Below are 16785 nucleotides of genomic sequence, written 5' to 3'. Positions count from 1 at the left end.
TTCTCAGAAAGAGCAGTCAGGTGTTGGGACGGGTTGCCCGGGGAGGTGGTGGAGTCACCGTCCCTGGGGGTGTTCAAGGGAAGGTTGGACGTGGTGCTTGGGGACATGGTTTGGTGGGTGACAGTGGTGTATGGGGGTGGTTGCACCAGACGATTTTAAAGCTCTTTTCCAACCCTAATGATTCTGTGACTCCATGAAGGGCCGGCATTGCCGCTTTAAGACAGGCATCGCCTCCATAGGGCGGGACAGCGCCGCGCATGGCGCACGCGCAGAGGGGCGGTGGGTGAGGGGGCGACAAAATGGCGGCGGGCGCGTGAGGCGGCGATGGCGGCGCTGAGGCGGGCGCTGAGCGGGGCCTGGCGGCCGCCGCCGCCACCCTCTCACCGCGGCTTTGCCCGGCCGGCGGGGCCGCCGAGCTCCCGGCAGCTGCGGGAGGCCGACGAGGCCGCCCCGGTGTTCCAGTACGCGGGGAAGGCGGCGCGGCGCCGGGGGCGCGTTTTCGTCTGGGGCTTCTGCCTGGCGGGCGCCCTGGGCGTCCCCAGCTTCGTGAGGCCGGACGCGGGCTGGAAGAGGCCGCGGCGGGTGCAGCCGACGCCGTACCGGCTGGAGACGGACGGGAAGGTGCCTGCGGGGGGGGGGCACTCTGTCGCGACAGGCGATAGAGGTGTGGGTGGGCGTGTGTTCTCCCGACAGGCCCCTGACAGCAGGAGGGGGGTTGGTTATCGCAGCAGGAGTGGACGGTTTCAATACCTTTTTGGGGTTCTTTGAGGGAAAATAGAAGCTTCTGCTAGAAATCGTATTTCTTGCCTCCGTGCGTCAGGCCTCGTGCTCTGCTCACCGACTTGAGGCAGGGCAGAACGGCTGGGCCTCCTCGGGCAAAAAGAGCAAAACGGGGCTGTTACTCCCTTAATATCTTCCCTTTTTTATTATTTAAATCCACTGATGTGGGTCAGCAAATAGGTTTTGCTGCTGTGTCTGAATGGGTCCAAAAGCAACTGTACAAACACAAAAGCAAAACATGAAAGCAGTAACGTTAGGCTTGTGGTTAGCACAATGGTGTAAACACTAAACGTTATTTTTGATTGTTTTCCCAAAGATTATGAATTTGGGCTACATTTGGACATGGCTTAAAGAGTTGCTAGTGACGAAACAGTCTGGAGTGGAACCTATTTTTATAAACAGTATTTTATTACTGAATGTTGTGCTTCTTTTTTGCCTTCAAAGATAACCTCTGCTGCCTGTGGTTATGGATTCACGCTGCTGTCTTCTAACACCACTGACATCACCAAAGTGTGGGGCATGGGGCTGAACAAGGACTCCCAGCTTGGATTTCAGAGGAGCATAAGAGACAGAAGTAAGGATCGAGGTCTTGTAAAGACTGACGGGGCAGCACTGCGGGATACGTGTGGTATGGGTTGGGGGCATGGAAATGTACTGGTTGCCCTGATGCAGATCACAGGGCCTCACTTCTTTTTAAATATATATATATATATATATATATATATATATATATACACATATATATTTTAATGTGGCTGTTGTTTTCACTATAACTGTTTGAGAGATCCATCTGTTCTATATGCTGCACTTGCGTCCTTACCTGTATATAACTAAAGTGGAAGCAACTGGTTATTCTGCAGAAGCCCATGTTTGTTGGTTAGGGTGCTGCTTTGGGTCTGTAGTTTGATAGTGCATAGTGTAGTGGGCTCATTAATAAAATGGTTTTGGCAAGATGATTTGCTCACTTCTGTTGCTTTTGCATCTCTGAACTAACTCTCTCCCACAGAATTCTTCTGGCAAAGTCAATGGAGGCTTTTGTGAAGCTGTAGGTTTTCTTTTTTGTTTTAATACAAAATCGCATTTTGTAGGAAAAACACTTTATTCAATCATTTGGTCTTATCATAAACTTTCAAATATATGTAAGAAGATGGTTTCTGTGCAGAAAACCACTTATTTCCTCTTCATGCCTTGTAAGAGCCTAATCCATCAAGGTATGGTGTACCTTTTATAGGCAAAAGGTTAAATGTTGTGGCAAACCAAAAGAAAATGATTGCTGCTATGGAGAATGCTGAAGTTTACAGTGGAACTCTTGTGTATTGCTGCTAGAATCTGGTATAGAGCTCTAAGAGTTCGTGTGCGCAGCAGGTGTGTGTGCTTAAACAGCAACTGGAAAATGATGGGACCACAGAAGCCTCCATTCACCTTTTGCTTTTAAAGGTGTCAGCTGTTACTCTGAGTTCTGTAACTGCTCACATCTCAGGTGTGTCCTGTCTTTTTCTTGGTTTTTCTCCGATAAATCAATTATTTCTGCTAGAGGATACAGAAACAGGTTAAATAACTATGCAGTTAAAGCCCAAAGTAAGGGAGTGTACAGTGTTTGGGGAGATCTGCTGAAAATGATGTGCAGAGTAGTGAGATTGCTGCTACTCTGTATTTAACTTCACTCAGACAAGCTTCCTTTTGGATAAGTTGCTTGTTACTTGGTTTATTACCTGCTTGTTCCAATGCCATGTCTGTGTAGAGCTGTTTCCAGGAGAACTTACAACCTGCCAGCTTCCAGGTCGTTGTATTTCATGGTCTAACTTCAGCTGTTTCTAAGCTAAACTACTTACATTTTACGCTAGCCATTCCCTGCCTTAGCTACCTTGTTGTTTCTCTTCCTCCAAGATCCTTCAGATATCGTCAGTGATGGCACTGAGTTCATTACCACAGATTCCAGTAGCTTGCTGGCTCAACTGGAAGGAACATGGGGGGAGGGAGAGAGAGAGAGAGAAGGAAAAGTTCTCTTGCTTTGTGATGTCCATGTCTCTTTAGACACATACAGACCTTGCTGTCTTTCCTTCCCTGCTGCGTTGTGTGCCAGGCTACTTGCAAACAGCCGGTTGTGACCCCTCTCCTCGCATCAAGTAGTGTCTTACTGTAAGAGTAGTGTAGGTGTTCTGTTTCTTTTTCTAATCGAAGGCAGTGAGAACTAGTTAAAATGCTGCTACATGGGAGCAGAATGCTGCGTCAGGTCTTCTGGGATTTGCTTTCACTTGTTCAAGTGGTTTTCTTTGATACCAAAGCTTTTTATCTCACCTTAACCTTTTGCTGAGTACTGATTATGTTTTGCTGTTTTTTTTCCCCAGTTGACCATAACTGATTGCATATTCTTCAGGTTACTAAATCTGTTTGGAGTAGTCTGTCATTTTCTTTCTTAAACCTTAGATCTCTTATCCCTCATGGAGCCCTGCTTGTTGATGTTTCTTACATGCCTATTTCTGAAAGGGTCTTTAATCTGCTCTTCTTTAAATATGAAGCCCTAAGATTTTTTGTTTGCCTTTCATGCTGTCTTTTTGTAGTTGCTGATATTATACCTTGTTTGCAATATCCCCAGTTGTACAGAGCACGTTAGTTTGTGCTTAGCGTTAGGCTTTCTAGTAATCCAGCTTTATTCACCAAAGTGGTTGAACATGTCTGAAAGCCTCAGTTTCCCAGTTGTGGCCACCTGAAGCCTTAATATTGTTCAGTCTCTAGGATTTTTGATTAGGCTATGATTCTTGGCTTCAGTCATCACTGTTTCTTTTAATCTCTTCCTCCCAGTGGTGAATATCAGTTGCCATTTTATTTCGTTTAGCATCCTGGCTTTCTAAAATATGTCTGCTTTTGTAACAAAATAGGGATCAGTTTGTGTGTGCACGATGTAATCAACAAATATTTGATGAATTTGTTTTATAGAATCCACTGACTTTCTAATTTTTCTCTGTTCCTTAAGCTAAAGGCTACGAATATGTCTTGGAACCATCTCCAATTCCGTTACCACTGGAGAAGCCACAGCAAACTCGAGTCTTGCAGGTGTCCTGCGGCAGAGCCCATTCCCTGATCCTGACGGACAGCGAAGGAGGTATGGTATTGCCTGCTCTGGTGACAAGGGATGCCTGACTATGCTTTCATTTAAAAAAATCTGAGAAGGATTGCCTTATATCCTGGAGAACTAGACCCCAGATGGGCTGTTGCACTGTAAATGTAGTGCAGGTAGCTGCTGGCCTTCATGGGATTGCTCCCAGGAGGGAGAGGCCTCAGCTGATAACCAGGTGTCGAGTTCTGCGTGCTGTTTGGCTCAAGCTGTAAATGCGTCGGATGCTTTTTCGCTACAAGTATTGCAAAATACGGTTTGTTTATTTAGCCCCAGGCCTTGTTGAAGTGTAGGCTATTTGTCTCGTTCAGGCAGGTGTGTTTTTGAATTCCGTTTTGGATGGCTATGCCAATAGTTGTGTGTTACTTTCCCCATGGAGCCCCTGAGTGCTGCATTTATAAAAGCCATGAATTAATAGGCCTTCATACAGAAGATCTGCTTTGTGAATTGGCTTTCCATGTCTCTGGTAACTCTGGTGTAGTGGCTTCAGCGCCGCACAGAGCAATCCAGTGCTGCTTATCGCTGGGTGAGCTGGCGGACTGAATGCTCCTGTGGGAGGCTGATCTATTTCGGAGTCTCCTTGGCAACGGCAGGATGAACGAGGCAATTAGTGAAAAACAGCCACTGGGCTCCAGGTACTGCCTCGTGCCTGCAGCACTACCAGCAACATATTGGTGGCTAAAATGGCTTTGGGCACTTGGATTTACGTGGACTTGCTTTGAAGAAAGCTTATGCCAATTTTTACAGTACCGTGTTTGACCTTTTGTGCTGAGGACCTCATGAAAATATTCTGTGTACCTGCAAAGAAGCTTTCATGAGGCTGGGCAATAATAAAACTCGTGCATTTTGTTGTTGTTTTTCAGTCTTCACCATGGGAAACAATTCTTATGGACAGTGTGGTCGGAAGATTGTTGAAGATGAAATTTACAGGTGAGAATCCAAAGAATCTGAGCTTTCTTAATGTTAAAAACATTATTGCATGAAAATAACCCTTCAGTAAAACCTGGAGGTAGGAAAAGTCTGGTGGTACAAGGGTACTGTTCAAGATTAAAGAGTCTGAGAACAGGCTTTTATGCTGCAGACATCATAAAAAGGGTCTGGCTTTAAACCCAAGCTGGGCACGAGTGCTCTTTGACCATGTTCATAAAATAGAAAAAGCTGTCGGCATCTGACAGCTTTCACAGGGCATGGTGAGGAAAACCCAACCTTTGTAACTAGCCCGAGGTAATCAGTGTTAGCGGTCCTTTTTCCCTTTAGCCTCTCAGAGGGGTGTGCAAGTGCTGTTTCTGAGGGTGTTAGAAATGCCATGTAATCATGAAAGAGAGATCTTTTTATTGAGTCTCTTTGCTGTAACTGCGTTTGAGTCTCTACAGCTCTTCCTTTGTAGTGTTTTTGTGGACTGCACCAAAGCATATGCTCAAAATACTTGATAAGACACTAGTGATGTAAGTGGGTAGTGGGAATATGTTGAAAGTTACCGATTCCCTGGCAGGGCCTATAGGAGATCTTGCTGATTGCTCTTAGATCCACAGGACTTGGCCTCTGGAGTTTAAGAAAATAGCTGTAATTTAACTAGCTCTCTTTCACCTGGATACTGGAATTTAGTCATGGGATTGTTCAGAACTCCTATTTTTATGGAAGAATAAAACGAATGCTAACACTGCATGCTCTGGGGTTTAAATGTGGTCAGTCTGTAATTAAGCGTAGCGTTGTATAGGTGCTGCAGTATTAACAAATGTCTGTGCTCATCCCAGGCTAGGGAAGGTGTTTGAGAACTGCTCTAACCCCCAATTCCAATAAAAGATTATATTTAAGTAGTGACAGTTCTTAACTTCTTAAAGAGGAGAATGAATTTTAGAGTGGAACTGTGCTTTCTGAACATATAAGAATGTGAAAGAATCTCTCTTGTCCTGGCGAAGGGGCTTTCAGTAGAGGCAGGTCTACCTTCACACTTACCAGTTGCAGTCCTCTGAATTCTGCTGTGTTGCCTTTTCTCTTTTCGGTTGTTGCTTGGTGGTGTCCAGTGAAAGCCATTTAATTCACCAGCTGAATGATTTCGACAGCAGAGTTGTCCAGGTAAGAGGATCTTCTGAACGTAGTTCTGAAGGTGGGTTGAAAACTGGCTGAACGGCTGGTCCAGAGGGCGGTGGTCAGAGGCACAAAGCCCAGCGGGAGGCCGATAATCCCCGTGTACCTGGGGTCAGTACTGGGCCCTGTCCTGTGCAGCAGCTTCGTTAATGATCTGGAGGGGTGGGGTGTGCCTTCTGCAAGTTTGTAGATGATGCCAAGATGGGAGAAGCACCAGAGGTTGTGTTGCCATCCAGATGGCCACGGACAAGCTGGAGAAATGGGCTGACAGTGGCCTCCTGCAGTCCTGCAGGGAAGGTGCTGGGTCCTACCCCTGGGGAGGAACAGCCCTGGGCACCGGGACATGCTGGGGCTGGCTGGCTGGGGAGCAGCTTGGCAGAGAAGGCTGTGGGAGTCCTGGTCACTTGGGAACTGCCTTATCTTGAGTTTTGTCTTCCCCATATCAAAGGTGAGCTGCGAGATCTGCCTAGGGACTGCAGAGCAGTGTATGTGACACCGATTCTTTGCACCGCTGCAGCATTCCCAGGCATGGGAGACGTTCACTAGTATGGCTGTGCGGCTGTAACTGTACTTTGTGTGTATGTTTTTCCTGGCCCAGGCAGTGTCCTCAAAGGCAAGGATCATTTAGGTCAGCGGTATGAGAGTCCACCGTGGTACATCCTAATTAAGTCTTGATTTAGGCTCATAAACTTGTGTTTATGCTCTTCATAATTTTTTTGAAGGGAGTTGAGTAAGTGATTCCTGTTTGTACTTTTGCAGCACCTACATGCTTAAAATTATTGGTAGTCAATTTCTTAATTTGTGGGTTAAATCCCTTTAATCTTTGGCTAATTTTTAGGCTCTGTTTTTTGAAGACATTGGCTTTAACTTAGGCCAGGCCTATGCCAGACATGATTGCTGATTCAACATAAATGTCAGTTTGAGAACAGATGTGTTCTTAGAGCGCACTCATGGCAGGGGATCAATGGCAGTTTGTAGCTGGCACTGGGAGCCACGTGGTAGCACTCTGGGAAGGGAGAGCTCTTTTTTACTGCTCTGTTACGTTGCGCTGCTGAATTGAGCTTTCTGTTAACTAAGCCTTGTTTTGGATCTGAGACCAAGTCAGCTGCAGCAACGCTTTCCACGAAGAAAATTCTGTTTCTTGTGCTGTCTCATGCTGTTCGTAGCTTTCCCTGTCTGTGGAGCCACTGGATGTGCAGGGAAAGGTCAAAATCTGTGCTGCTGGGCATTGTAGGGGTTCATTGCTCCATTTGTCTGCCTGTAATGCTTCATTAAATCAATCTTGAACACGGGACCTTTCCTGACCAGCTCTGGCTTCTTGTTTGTGTGCAGGTTGTGTGTGGCCAGGACCACAGTCTGTTTAGAACCAAGAAAGGCACGGTCTTTGCGTGCGGTTGGGGAGCTGATGGACAAACAGGTAGGAGCTGAGCTCAGCTTGCATTCTAGTGACTGACTATAACGAGCTGTCCTTATCCAGAGCTCGTGATGGATGTTGGTCTCCGTGTGTGGATGCAAAGGAGCTGGTGTGTTTCCAGCTGTGTGCAGATGTTCCTAATGCTCTTGGGTTACCACATTGGCATCCTAAAAATGAACTGGTTTGTCTCATACTGGCAACCCAGGCATGCAGCTTGAGGAGAACGTGTTTACTGTCTGAATGGAGAGGGGATGTGGAAATGGCACGTGAAAGTTAGCTCCCTGGTTCTGTGCATATCTTGCTTCATGATGCTCATTTCAGGGTCTGTTTTGCTTCCTGCTCCTTTTGAACTGACAGAGACCTTTGGTGTGGCTGCTGCTGTCTTAGTATGGGATCTTTGGCCTGGCTCTTGCTGTCAGAGGACTTTATCTGAGCATTTCCTACTGTTTAGTCCTGCTGCTGCTCCTGAAGCTGGATTCTTCCTGTGGTTTTCTCCTGCAGGCATACTGCAGCCCATCCTGTTTGTCATCTGCTTTCTGGCTTCTTGTCCAGGCAGCTGTCATGCAGTGTGCTTGCTTCCCAGCATCTTTTGCTACTTCACCTGTTGTTGTCTAAAATGATTGCAGAGTGTGCTGTCGCTCATGGTTGTCCTCGCAGAAGACACAGTGCAGCAGCTTTATGGAAGTCTGCCTCTCTCAGGGTAACTGCCCGGATTGGTTAGTGCTCTCAAACGCTTGCAGACGAGTGCCCAGAGCCTAGACTGGTTTCCAGGTGTGATTGTGTAAAATTACTTTGTACTCTAGAGAGCTAGCTTTGGTTAGCAGAGCTGGTGTTTGGGGCTGGTTGTTACGGACAAAGATGAGTGGTCTGTAACATGACAAAATGGTCCGATGTGGGCATTAAAGTATGTCTGGGGAAAAAAAAATGTTGATCACCTCTCTCCTCTTTTCCTTTCAGGCCTTGGGCACTACAATATCACCAGTATTCCTACGAAGCTAGGTGGTGACATCGCCGGAGTGAACATTATCCAGGTCTCTTCCTATGGGGACTGTTGTCTGGCTGTCTCAGATGAGGGAGACCTCTTTGGCTGGGGGAATTCTGAATACTTGCAGCTGGCGTCTGTCACTGAAACCACGCAGGTCAGTTGGCTGGGGGGGGGGTTTACATGTTTGTTACGCTGCAGTTAAAAATTACACATTTCTCCCAGCTATGCGTGTTTTTTTAATTTGACAGCAGTGTAAATCAATATAAACTAACACCAGTAGCAGGCTGATTTTTCCCAGTGCTTATAAAGCCAACCTGTCTGAAATGGTTGTTTAGCTTTAGGGCAGTATGTTAGCTAGCGACAGGCAGAGAAGTTTGGGTTACCTCACGCCAGTTTGTCTGTCTCTTACAAAGGAAGAGCACGCCCTGTGACCTCATCCCCAGTCTGCTGACTTCTCACCAAGTGAGATCCAGTTTGAGCGTTTGTGCTGGTTTCTGGACAGAAGAAGCAGGATTTTTGGCTGGTTAATCAAGAATTTTGAATGGCCCTGCTTTGAGCAGGGTTTTGGTCCAGGTGACCCTTGGAGGTGCCTTCCAATCAGCCCTGGTGGGATTATTCCCTCTTTAGGGACTGTGTGGTTCTCTTTAGAGTCTGACACAGTAAAGGAGCACCTGAACTCCTTCCCCACCCCAGAAAGCAGCTGGTGATAAAAAGGAAGGTGATAAAACAAGACATCTTTGAAAGTGTGCTTCACAGCAGCATTCATTCCCAGTACCTTCTGCCTTAAATAATGCTGTCATTGTAGCCACCGACTTACAATTTGAGGTATAAAGGCACCTTGCTAAATAGCCAGCCCCAGAAGTGTAGTAACTTGATTTTTGAGGTTGAAACCCCACGGACTGGATTGGTTCTCACTCACTGTCAACATTGAGTGGGAAATTCATTGAGAGTTTATAAACTGGTTCTGTGGCTGTTTGTCGTAGTTTCTTGGGCACTTACGATGAATATTAAAGGGAAGTAAAGGGGAATTGCCTTTTGATTTTTCAGATTTTTGATGTTTTTTTGTGACCGGCAGGATGGAATATTGGGCTGTTGGCTAGTGTACATGGGGACTACAATCTTGCTACTTGTAAATTTTGAACAGAGATTTTTGCGGCACTCTTAAGATCTGTAGAAAGAAGAAAGTATATTGCAGAAGAATCCATTGAAGGCACTGTACGCAGAGGGTCTTGCTAGGTCTTCAGCTGCTTTAATAAACTCTAATCAAGGTTTTGTTGAGACACGTATAATACAGCAGAGAAGCTGCTTTCTGTAATTACATACTTCATAATGTTGAGCTCTATGCTCTGGGCCTGAATTTCTCACCAGCTACTTCAGTAGGTTTATAGCTGACTCCTAAACAAATCCCAGTGTTTTGAAGATACAAGTTGTGTTTTTTTTTTTTTTGGAGCAAGCTTACATGGGGAAAGAATATAGTGCTGACTCAACGCTAAGTGTTGCAGTACTGAGGTCATCAGGCAGTTGGTCTCCTAGAGGTAGTGCAGAAAACAGTCAGGGAATTCATAATACTCAATATAATACTCAATATTCATGGCAGAAGGCTAAGAGCAGGCAATTGCATTAGCGTGGCTTTTATTAAATAGGTACCTTTGTGTCCCCTGCTACTCCTGACCTACCCTTACTGCAGGGCTAATTGCCGGGACCCGGGAGGCCTGAGGACAGTGGCTGGGTTAAGTAGCGTAGCACCTTCCTGGATGCGTGCTCCTGACTGAGGTCGGAGAGGTGTGAGGCAGATGAGTGGCACGCCTGCCAAAGCTGGAGTTCTAGATACCACATAAATAACATCCAGATTGTGAAATTGCAGAGCTGGGTGTTACCTGTGATGTCTGAGGTCAGTGACACCTGGCAAGCTCTGTAGGTTTCTGCTGTACCAAACCCTACTGAATAAGACTGATATTCTTTGGGTGGTTTTCCTTTGTGTGTTCAGAAATGCCGCTGCAGAGCATTTCGGTGACTTTGCCCACTGGGAGGCCTTGGCAGGGTGCTCACGTACTGACATTGGTGCTCTGTGACCTGCAGAGCTGGGGATACCAGCAGGCCTTAAGTGCTCCCAGCTTTGCTGCCCCGTGTAGGCTTTGTGCTGGGTAGCTATTTCTGGTATGTCTGCGCTCTCAACCTTAATGAATTTCATGTAGTTCTTTTAGTCTTGGGACTTGCATTCGTTCTGTTATTCAGGCAGCAAAGGCTGTCTGCATTTAAGTTGTCAGTGTATGCAAGCTCTAACCAGAACCAGAGAACAAGTTAAAAATGTATGTCTTGTTTCCAGTTTAGTACTTTGTAACGACTCTTTGCAACCTCAGGTCAGCGTTCCCAGACACTTGCCATTCAAGATTGGGAAGATAAAGGAGGCGGCGTGTGGAGGGACGGGCAATGTTGTGCTGACAGGTCAGGTCACTTCCACAATTGTCCTCCTTAATGCAGGGCCCTGCAGTGGGTGGGCTGTAACTTACTGGAGCGGGCATCTTGTTCGCTGGAAGCAGGGCTCGCCCTCTGTGTGAGGAGAGCTGGGAGACTGAGAACACTGTGGTTGAAAACGTTCTGGAGAGGCTCTGCATGAACCATGGAGCATCTCTTCTAGCCTGTGCTGCTGGGAAGCGTGTGTGTGGTGGTGGTGGTGCTTGTGCCAGCTAGGAGAGCACGGTCACTGCCTGCTGCTCTGATCCCTTGTTTTCTCATCACGTGGGCCATGTGTGGCCTGTGTGAAGATGAATATAGGAAGGAAGGCAATGCTTGAGAGGGAGAACATCCCTTCAGACTCCGTATAAGTCTGACATGTAAATAAACCCTGATAAACCAGGTTGGAAAGCAGAGTTCTGAGGACAGTGAAACTGCAGCAGGTTTCTTACGGAATAGTTTTGGGGATTGCCAGTGGTGCACAGCTTGAAAGTCGCTCAATAAGGGATTGAGGGAAAGGATCATCTTGATGAAGAGGTTCCTATATATATACGGTGCTGTTGCTGGGATGACATGGGAGCTGCTAGCATGAAGGCGGTGGAGCTGGCAGTCGTAGCAGCTTATTCTGTCTTACGCTGTCCAACTGCTGCCTTTCCCAGGCACCCAGCTTGAGGCAGAACGCCAGGCAGGGCCACCAACCTGCCGCTGCTTTGGCTGTGCCTCAAAGGAGAAAGCAGTGATGATAACTCAGCTTTTAGCTGAAGTATTTTACCCAGTCTGCACTATGTCGTCACTTTTCCCCCATGAAGCTTGACTGGCTTACACAGCTTAGGAAAAAAATAAGGCATCCGGATGGAGATGCATTGTTTGCTACTTCTAAATGTTCAAAAGGAGTTAGTCTGCTGTAGGAGGCAGAATTAGCATACCTTTTGGATCAGATGAACTTTTGGTCATGGTGTGAATTTCACAAGCGCAGACTTCGTTACAGAATGTGTTCTTATTGTGATGCAGAAGAAGGAAATGTTTTTGTCTGGGGATATGGAATTCTTGGGAAAGGACCAAACCTAACAGAAACAGCGGTGCCAGAGATGATCCCGTCCAGCCTCTTTGGCTGGTCAGACTTGAATCCGGACGTCCGCGTTGCTCATGTTCGCTGTGGACTCAGCCAATTTGCAGCACTTACAAGTAAGTTTCTACTTCTACTGTCAGGAGAAAGTCATGTGGCTATATTATTGGCAGCTTTGAAAGCTAAAAAGTCTTCCTTAAACCACACTGGAACGCAGCAGGAGGGACAGACAGCATGTTCACAGTTCTCAGCGTGGTCTCTAAGCATAGGTACTGCTGCGACAGAGCCTGTTACAAGGTGAATGTAGGGCTGTTACCTACTTGTCACTTCTAGGGCTGACTTAGAAGAATAACGCTTTCTTAAATAAACCCTAATACAAAAAAAAAAAACTCAAACAGGAAACCCAGGAAGGTTTTTTAATTTCCTTGTACAGAGTAAGTCAGTCAGTTACACTTCAGCAGCAAAAGGAGTACATGCGATAAATGGGCAAGGTAAAAATGAGTCTAAATCAGAGGGAGATGTCGGGGTTTCTTGCCCCTTCTTACCAATTCAGTTAGCAGGCTCAGGTGGAAAGGCCTACACTTCTAGTATGCTAAAGTTAGGACAGTCTGGAATGTGCACGGTGTATTTGCCTGTCTTTAAAGGGAAGTTCTGAAGGTGAAGGTCACTTAAAAATGGGCAGCAGGGGGCAGCAACACAGAACCTGTGTGCTCGTCAGCAAAAGTAATAGCTTACTCATGAAAAGTGCTCGGTGCTGATGTGCTTGGTCCTTGTCGGGAAAGTTGTGGGTGTGACACTGAGTCTGGTCATAGGGTGCTTGTAACTGCTGTCTGCCGTTAGCCAGGAAGAGTTACACACTAGGTGGTACTGGTGGTGTTTTAGGTTTAGTTGTCTGTGCTGTGGAGCTGACTTCTGAGATCTGTGTGCTGAGAAGCTTAAAAAATGGTCTCTCTCCAATACAGCTGAATACAAGCGTTTTTCTTTTCCCTGTTACCATTAGAAGGTCACTTCTGTCAGGCAGGTGATGGCTTGGGGCGGATTTCACTGCCTTGTTTACCCCCGTTTGCTGTGCTGATAGCTCGTGGGGGTCAGCTGTAATTGTTTAACTTCCAGTGCAGTTGATTCACTTCACTACAAATGATTCCCTGGAATCTCTTCTGCTGCATTCTTTCTTCAAATAAAATTCCAAAGCAAGAGCTGTAAGAAGGGAAGGCAAAGGCAGAGTTGTGCCCAGAGCTTGCTACTTGTCCTGCTCGTTAGGCATCGCTTTTCCCAAGCACAAGCACATTTATTGTGGTTGGAACTGAACTTTAGGGCTTTCACGCTGCATGTATAACCCTTTATACTCCCAGCAGCGCTGTAGTCACACTTGCCAACATCACAAATAGACCACTCTCATTAAAAAAAAAAGAACTATTTTTATTCTTTTTTTTCCCCTCTTCTCTCTACATAGACAGAGGAGAACTCTTTGTATGGGGCAAGAACCTAAGAGGGTGCCTGGGAATTGGAAGAATGGAAGACCAGTATTTCCCATGGAGGGTAAGGATTAAGACCCAGAGTGTACTTTTTAGCTAGCCTTTGTTATTGTGAGGCCAAGAAACATTTGCTGCATAGTTTGAAGTAATTTTGGAAGAAGTAGAAACCTCAGATAACTGTAGGACTGCTTTCTTTTCCAGAGATCCTTGCCTAGTGTGCTCTAGGGGTGGAGGTGTTCAGTAAATCTGAGTCTTCTGGTTCTGCTCTTTCAGTATAGATTTCAGATCCCAAAGCAGGACCTGGTGCTGTGCCATCACTCCTGAACCACAGGAATGGCATCTTCCTCATGTCTGCAGCCTTACTGCCTCTTCCCTTCCCCTCTAACCTGCGCTTCATTTCTATGCATACTGCAAAGAAAACCGCCAGCATTGGTCACCTGTGAGCCGTAAGACTTGTTTCACATCTAACTAGGTGAATGTTTTGGTCGTGGCAGTCAGGCTGTGCTGGCAGCAGGACCAAATAGCAGTGGGCTGCCTGGCCCTGCTCCTTTTCCAAGCCAAGCATCTGTGGCAGTGGGTCACTGGGCTGGCTGTAGTTACAGCAGGAGGCGCTGAGCCACTGAGTTGTTTTCGTAGCTGGTTCACGGTTCCGCTCCCTTCTCTCGGTTGGCTTTGAGAGCTAGACTGGGGGTGTAGAAAAGCTTGGCTCTGGAGTTCAGCGCTCAGCCCAACAGATGTTCCCAGTCTCCACCAGGGGCCACGTAAGAGAGGAGGGAGGCGACCAGTTGGACCACCCTGCAGTCCCTTTCTGTGTGCCTGAACTCGCAGTGGATGTTTCTTTGGCATGTGTTCTCCTCCTTTTAAAAAGGAACCCCAAAAACCATCTCTGGAGCATCTGACTGAAATCACACCGCTGTGGCTGAGTGGGGTCTCTGAATGCACCAAGCGTGGAGTGTCCACGTTTCCCTAGGTGGACGCTGACGGTAGTTCTCCCTCCAACAGCCAGCTCCTACAGGAGATACCGAAGTATCATGGTACAGTGGTGTAACAGAAACAAGGGCAGTTACCAGGCTTTTTGCCTGTCACATTCTACTCCAGAGCTAGCCATCTCTACATTCCCTTAGCTCAGAGGAAAAGCTTGCATCTTGCCCTTTGTAGCTTCAGCTTTCCTTGAGCTGTAAGTATACTTAAAGTGGAAGAACTGAAACTGTACTGGTGGGTGAGCTGGGTCTGCTTAGCATCAAAGCAAAGACTGCCTGAGGCAAAGCCGAGCTCTTGCATCTCTCCTGTCCTTGCTGATGAGAGAAGAGGCTAATCCTTGTGGGGCTTGGGCAGGCCCTCTTCCTCTTGTCTGCATTATGCTCTGGTTGGTCATGCTGCTGCTGAGCAGATGGGCTGAGGCTTTGTTCTCCTCACTGGCTGCTACTGGGATGGTGCTTTCTGTCCTTCCAAAGCTTTGTGCCCTCCTGGGAGGGGAAAAGGGGAATATTTGGCAGCTTGATGCACAAGCACGTCTGGTGCTGGATCTTGCTTTCTCTGGGTTCTCAAGATGACTAGTCTGTTGATACAAGTTCCTGTAAAAGCAGCTGGTATATGAAGCACAAGGAAGAATGAGAAATAGGAAATATTGGGTGCAAGATACCAGCTTGAGAAATAATCTGCTCTTGTGCTCTGATCCAGGTGACTGTGCCCGGTGAGGTGGTGGACGTTGCGTGTGGCGTGGATCACATGGTAAGCATGGTTAAATCTTTCACCTAGCAATGCTGCTGGGCCTCAGCGCTGCGCTTTGAAGACGGGGGAGCTCGGTGATGAGCTTCTGGGAAAGGAAGACTCGCTCCATGGAACCGGGCAAGAAGTGACTGTGAGCAGGGACAGCCCTAGCAGTGCCTGGGTGTGCTCTCATCTCTGCATTGTTGAAATGCTCCGGCCTGGCTGCAGGAGGGAAGGATGCTCCCTGAGGAGGGCAGCAGTGCACGGAGTGCTCTGGCTGCTTCCTGACAAACTCCCAAAGAGGCTGAGGCCCAGCCCGCAGCTGGTGCGTCCTGTGCCTAAGGATGAAGAGATCTCCCTCAGGGAAGACTGGTGTGAGGTGAAATCTGTAGCACAGGGCATTCGTTGACGGGTGCTTTCCTTGTCACCAGCTCTGGGGTGTCAGCATTGGACTGAGCCAAGCTATTTCCCCAGGGAAAGCTTTGTAGTTACTAGTTTTTTATGCAGAAGAAAACTCATTCTGGCTGTTGGAGTCCAGCACAGCTGTGCTCGGTGTCCCCTACCAGCTGTGCTCTGCCCAGGCCCCTGTTCTCTGCAGAAGCTGGATGTGGCCAGGGGCCTGCAGGCAGGTGGCGTGCCCGTGGCCCGGGCTGTCACAGGCTCTGCGTGCGCTCTGAAGACTGAACAGCCAAGGAACATCCAGGGAACACGTTTGTTAGACTGGGAGAGTGAGAATTTGTCTGCAGGGGGAAAGTGCTGCTGAATAAGACCACAGGGAAAGATAAATATGCTGCTGCTGTGGAAGCACAGGCCGAAGGGCAGTGGCCAGCCCAGCCTGTTTATGGAAGTAGGCTGGAAACAAAGGTCCCTCCAAACTGCACGTAGGGCTGATGTTCAGGCAGTGGAAATAAGCAGCACTCACTGTTTGTCACGTAGTGGTCTCCGTGTGCTGATCACAAACCGCTGCCTTTGATTTTTGGGGAGTCCTGGCAGTCCTTCTCGTCCCTGGGGTTACGGTGGCTCTGAGTTGCAAAGAGTCCTCTTGGCTTAGCCTGGCTTTCCTGCAGTGCGTGAGCCTTAGCGGGCAGTAAGCACAGCCTTGTTTCTTGGTGCCTTCTTAGCAGAGAAGTTGCGTTAAGCGCATTTAGGATGCAGTAAGCTAAAGGAGATGGGAAGCAGCAGCTGGATGTGCCTGTAGCAGGCATTCAGCAAATCTCACACAGAAGTGTGGGAAAGTTCCTTGTGAAATGCTCCCAACCTCAGGCATAGCTGTGTCATTTATGTATGGGATACTCCTGCTTTGTCAAGGAAAAAAATTAATTTTATTATTTAAAAAAAAAGTTATTTTTGCAAAATCCAAGCAATTGTTTTAAATAAAGCGAGTGTTAAGTCTTTGAATCTTTGTTTCTTAATAATGGAAATGTTACTTGACTTCACACGGGCTGCTCTGTCTTGCAGTCTGCATTTAAACTTTGGCATTTTGGTATGGAGTGGTGTGGCAGGAAACTTCTGTCACCTGAGACAGGAGGAGCCCTGCACCAGGAGGAGCCCTACTGCTTGTGTAGCCCTGCCCCTGAGGACACCACGTACTTAGGTTTAGCTCCATTAGCCGGAATTCTGTACCAAATTGGTTTTGTCTTAGCCCGATCAGAGCTTGGCGCCAAGCTCTATGCTAAGGCAATAACTTATGGAGGGCTT

The 16785-nt window shown here is 47.3% G+C and overlaps 1 protein-coding gene across 1 annotated transcript; it reads left to right on the top strand.

The window, feature by feature from the left end:
• The first annotated feature begins 274 nt into the window (after positions 1-274).
• RCC1L (RCC1 like) lies at positions 275-16479 on the top strand. Its single transcript, XM_040533022.1, has 11 exons — positions 275-621; positions 1225-1354; positions 3755-3883; positions 4759-4825; positions 5920-5971; positions 7316-7400; positions 8355-8536; positions 10743-10827; positions 11848-12021; positions 13356-13441; positions 15058-16479. The coding sequence occupies exons 1-11, from the start codon at positions 325-327 to the stop codon at positions 15133-15135; spliced, it is 1365 nt and encodes a 454-aa protein (XP_040388956.1). The 5' UTR covers positions 275-324; the 3' UTR covers positions 15136-16479.
• Positions 16480-16785: the final 306 nt, after the last annotated feature.

The sequence above is a fragment of the Cygnus olor genome, chromosome 20, assembly GCF_009769625.2.
Source record: "Cygnus olor isolate bCygOlo1 chromosome 20, bCygOlo1.pri.v2, whole genome shotgun sequence".
Taxonomy (NCBI): Eukaryota; Metazoa; Chordata; class Aves; order Anseriformes; family Anatidae; genus Cygnus; species Cygnus olor.
Note: the sequence above shows the minus strand (reverse complement) of the source record. Positions and strands in the feature narration are given on the sequence as shown.

What these genes read in the sequence shown, in the direction of transcription:
- RCC1L (XM_040533022.1), top strand. Translation starts at nt 325, where the DNA reads ATGGCGGCGCTGAGGCGGGCGCTGAGCGGGGCCTGGCGGCCGCCGCCG. An exon ending in CTGTCACTGAAACCACGCAG is followed by an intron (nt 8,537 to 10,742) that starts GTCAGTTGGCTG and finishes TTGCAACCTCAG; the next exon opens with GTCAGCGTTCCCAGACACTT. An exon ending in ACCAGTATTTCCCATGGAGG is followed by an intron (nt 13,442 to 15,057) that starts GTAAGGATTAAG and finishes GCTCTGATCCAG; the next exon opens with GTGACTGTGCCCGGTGAGGT.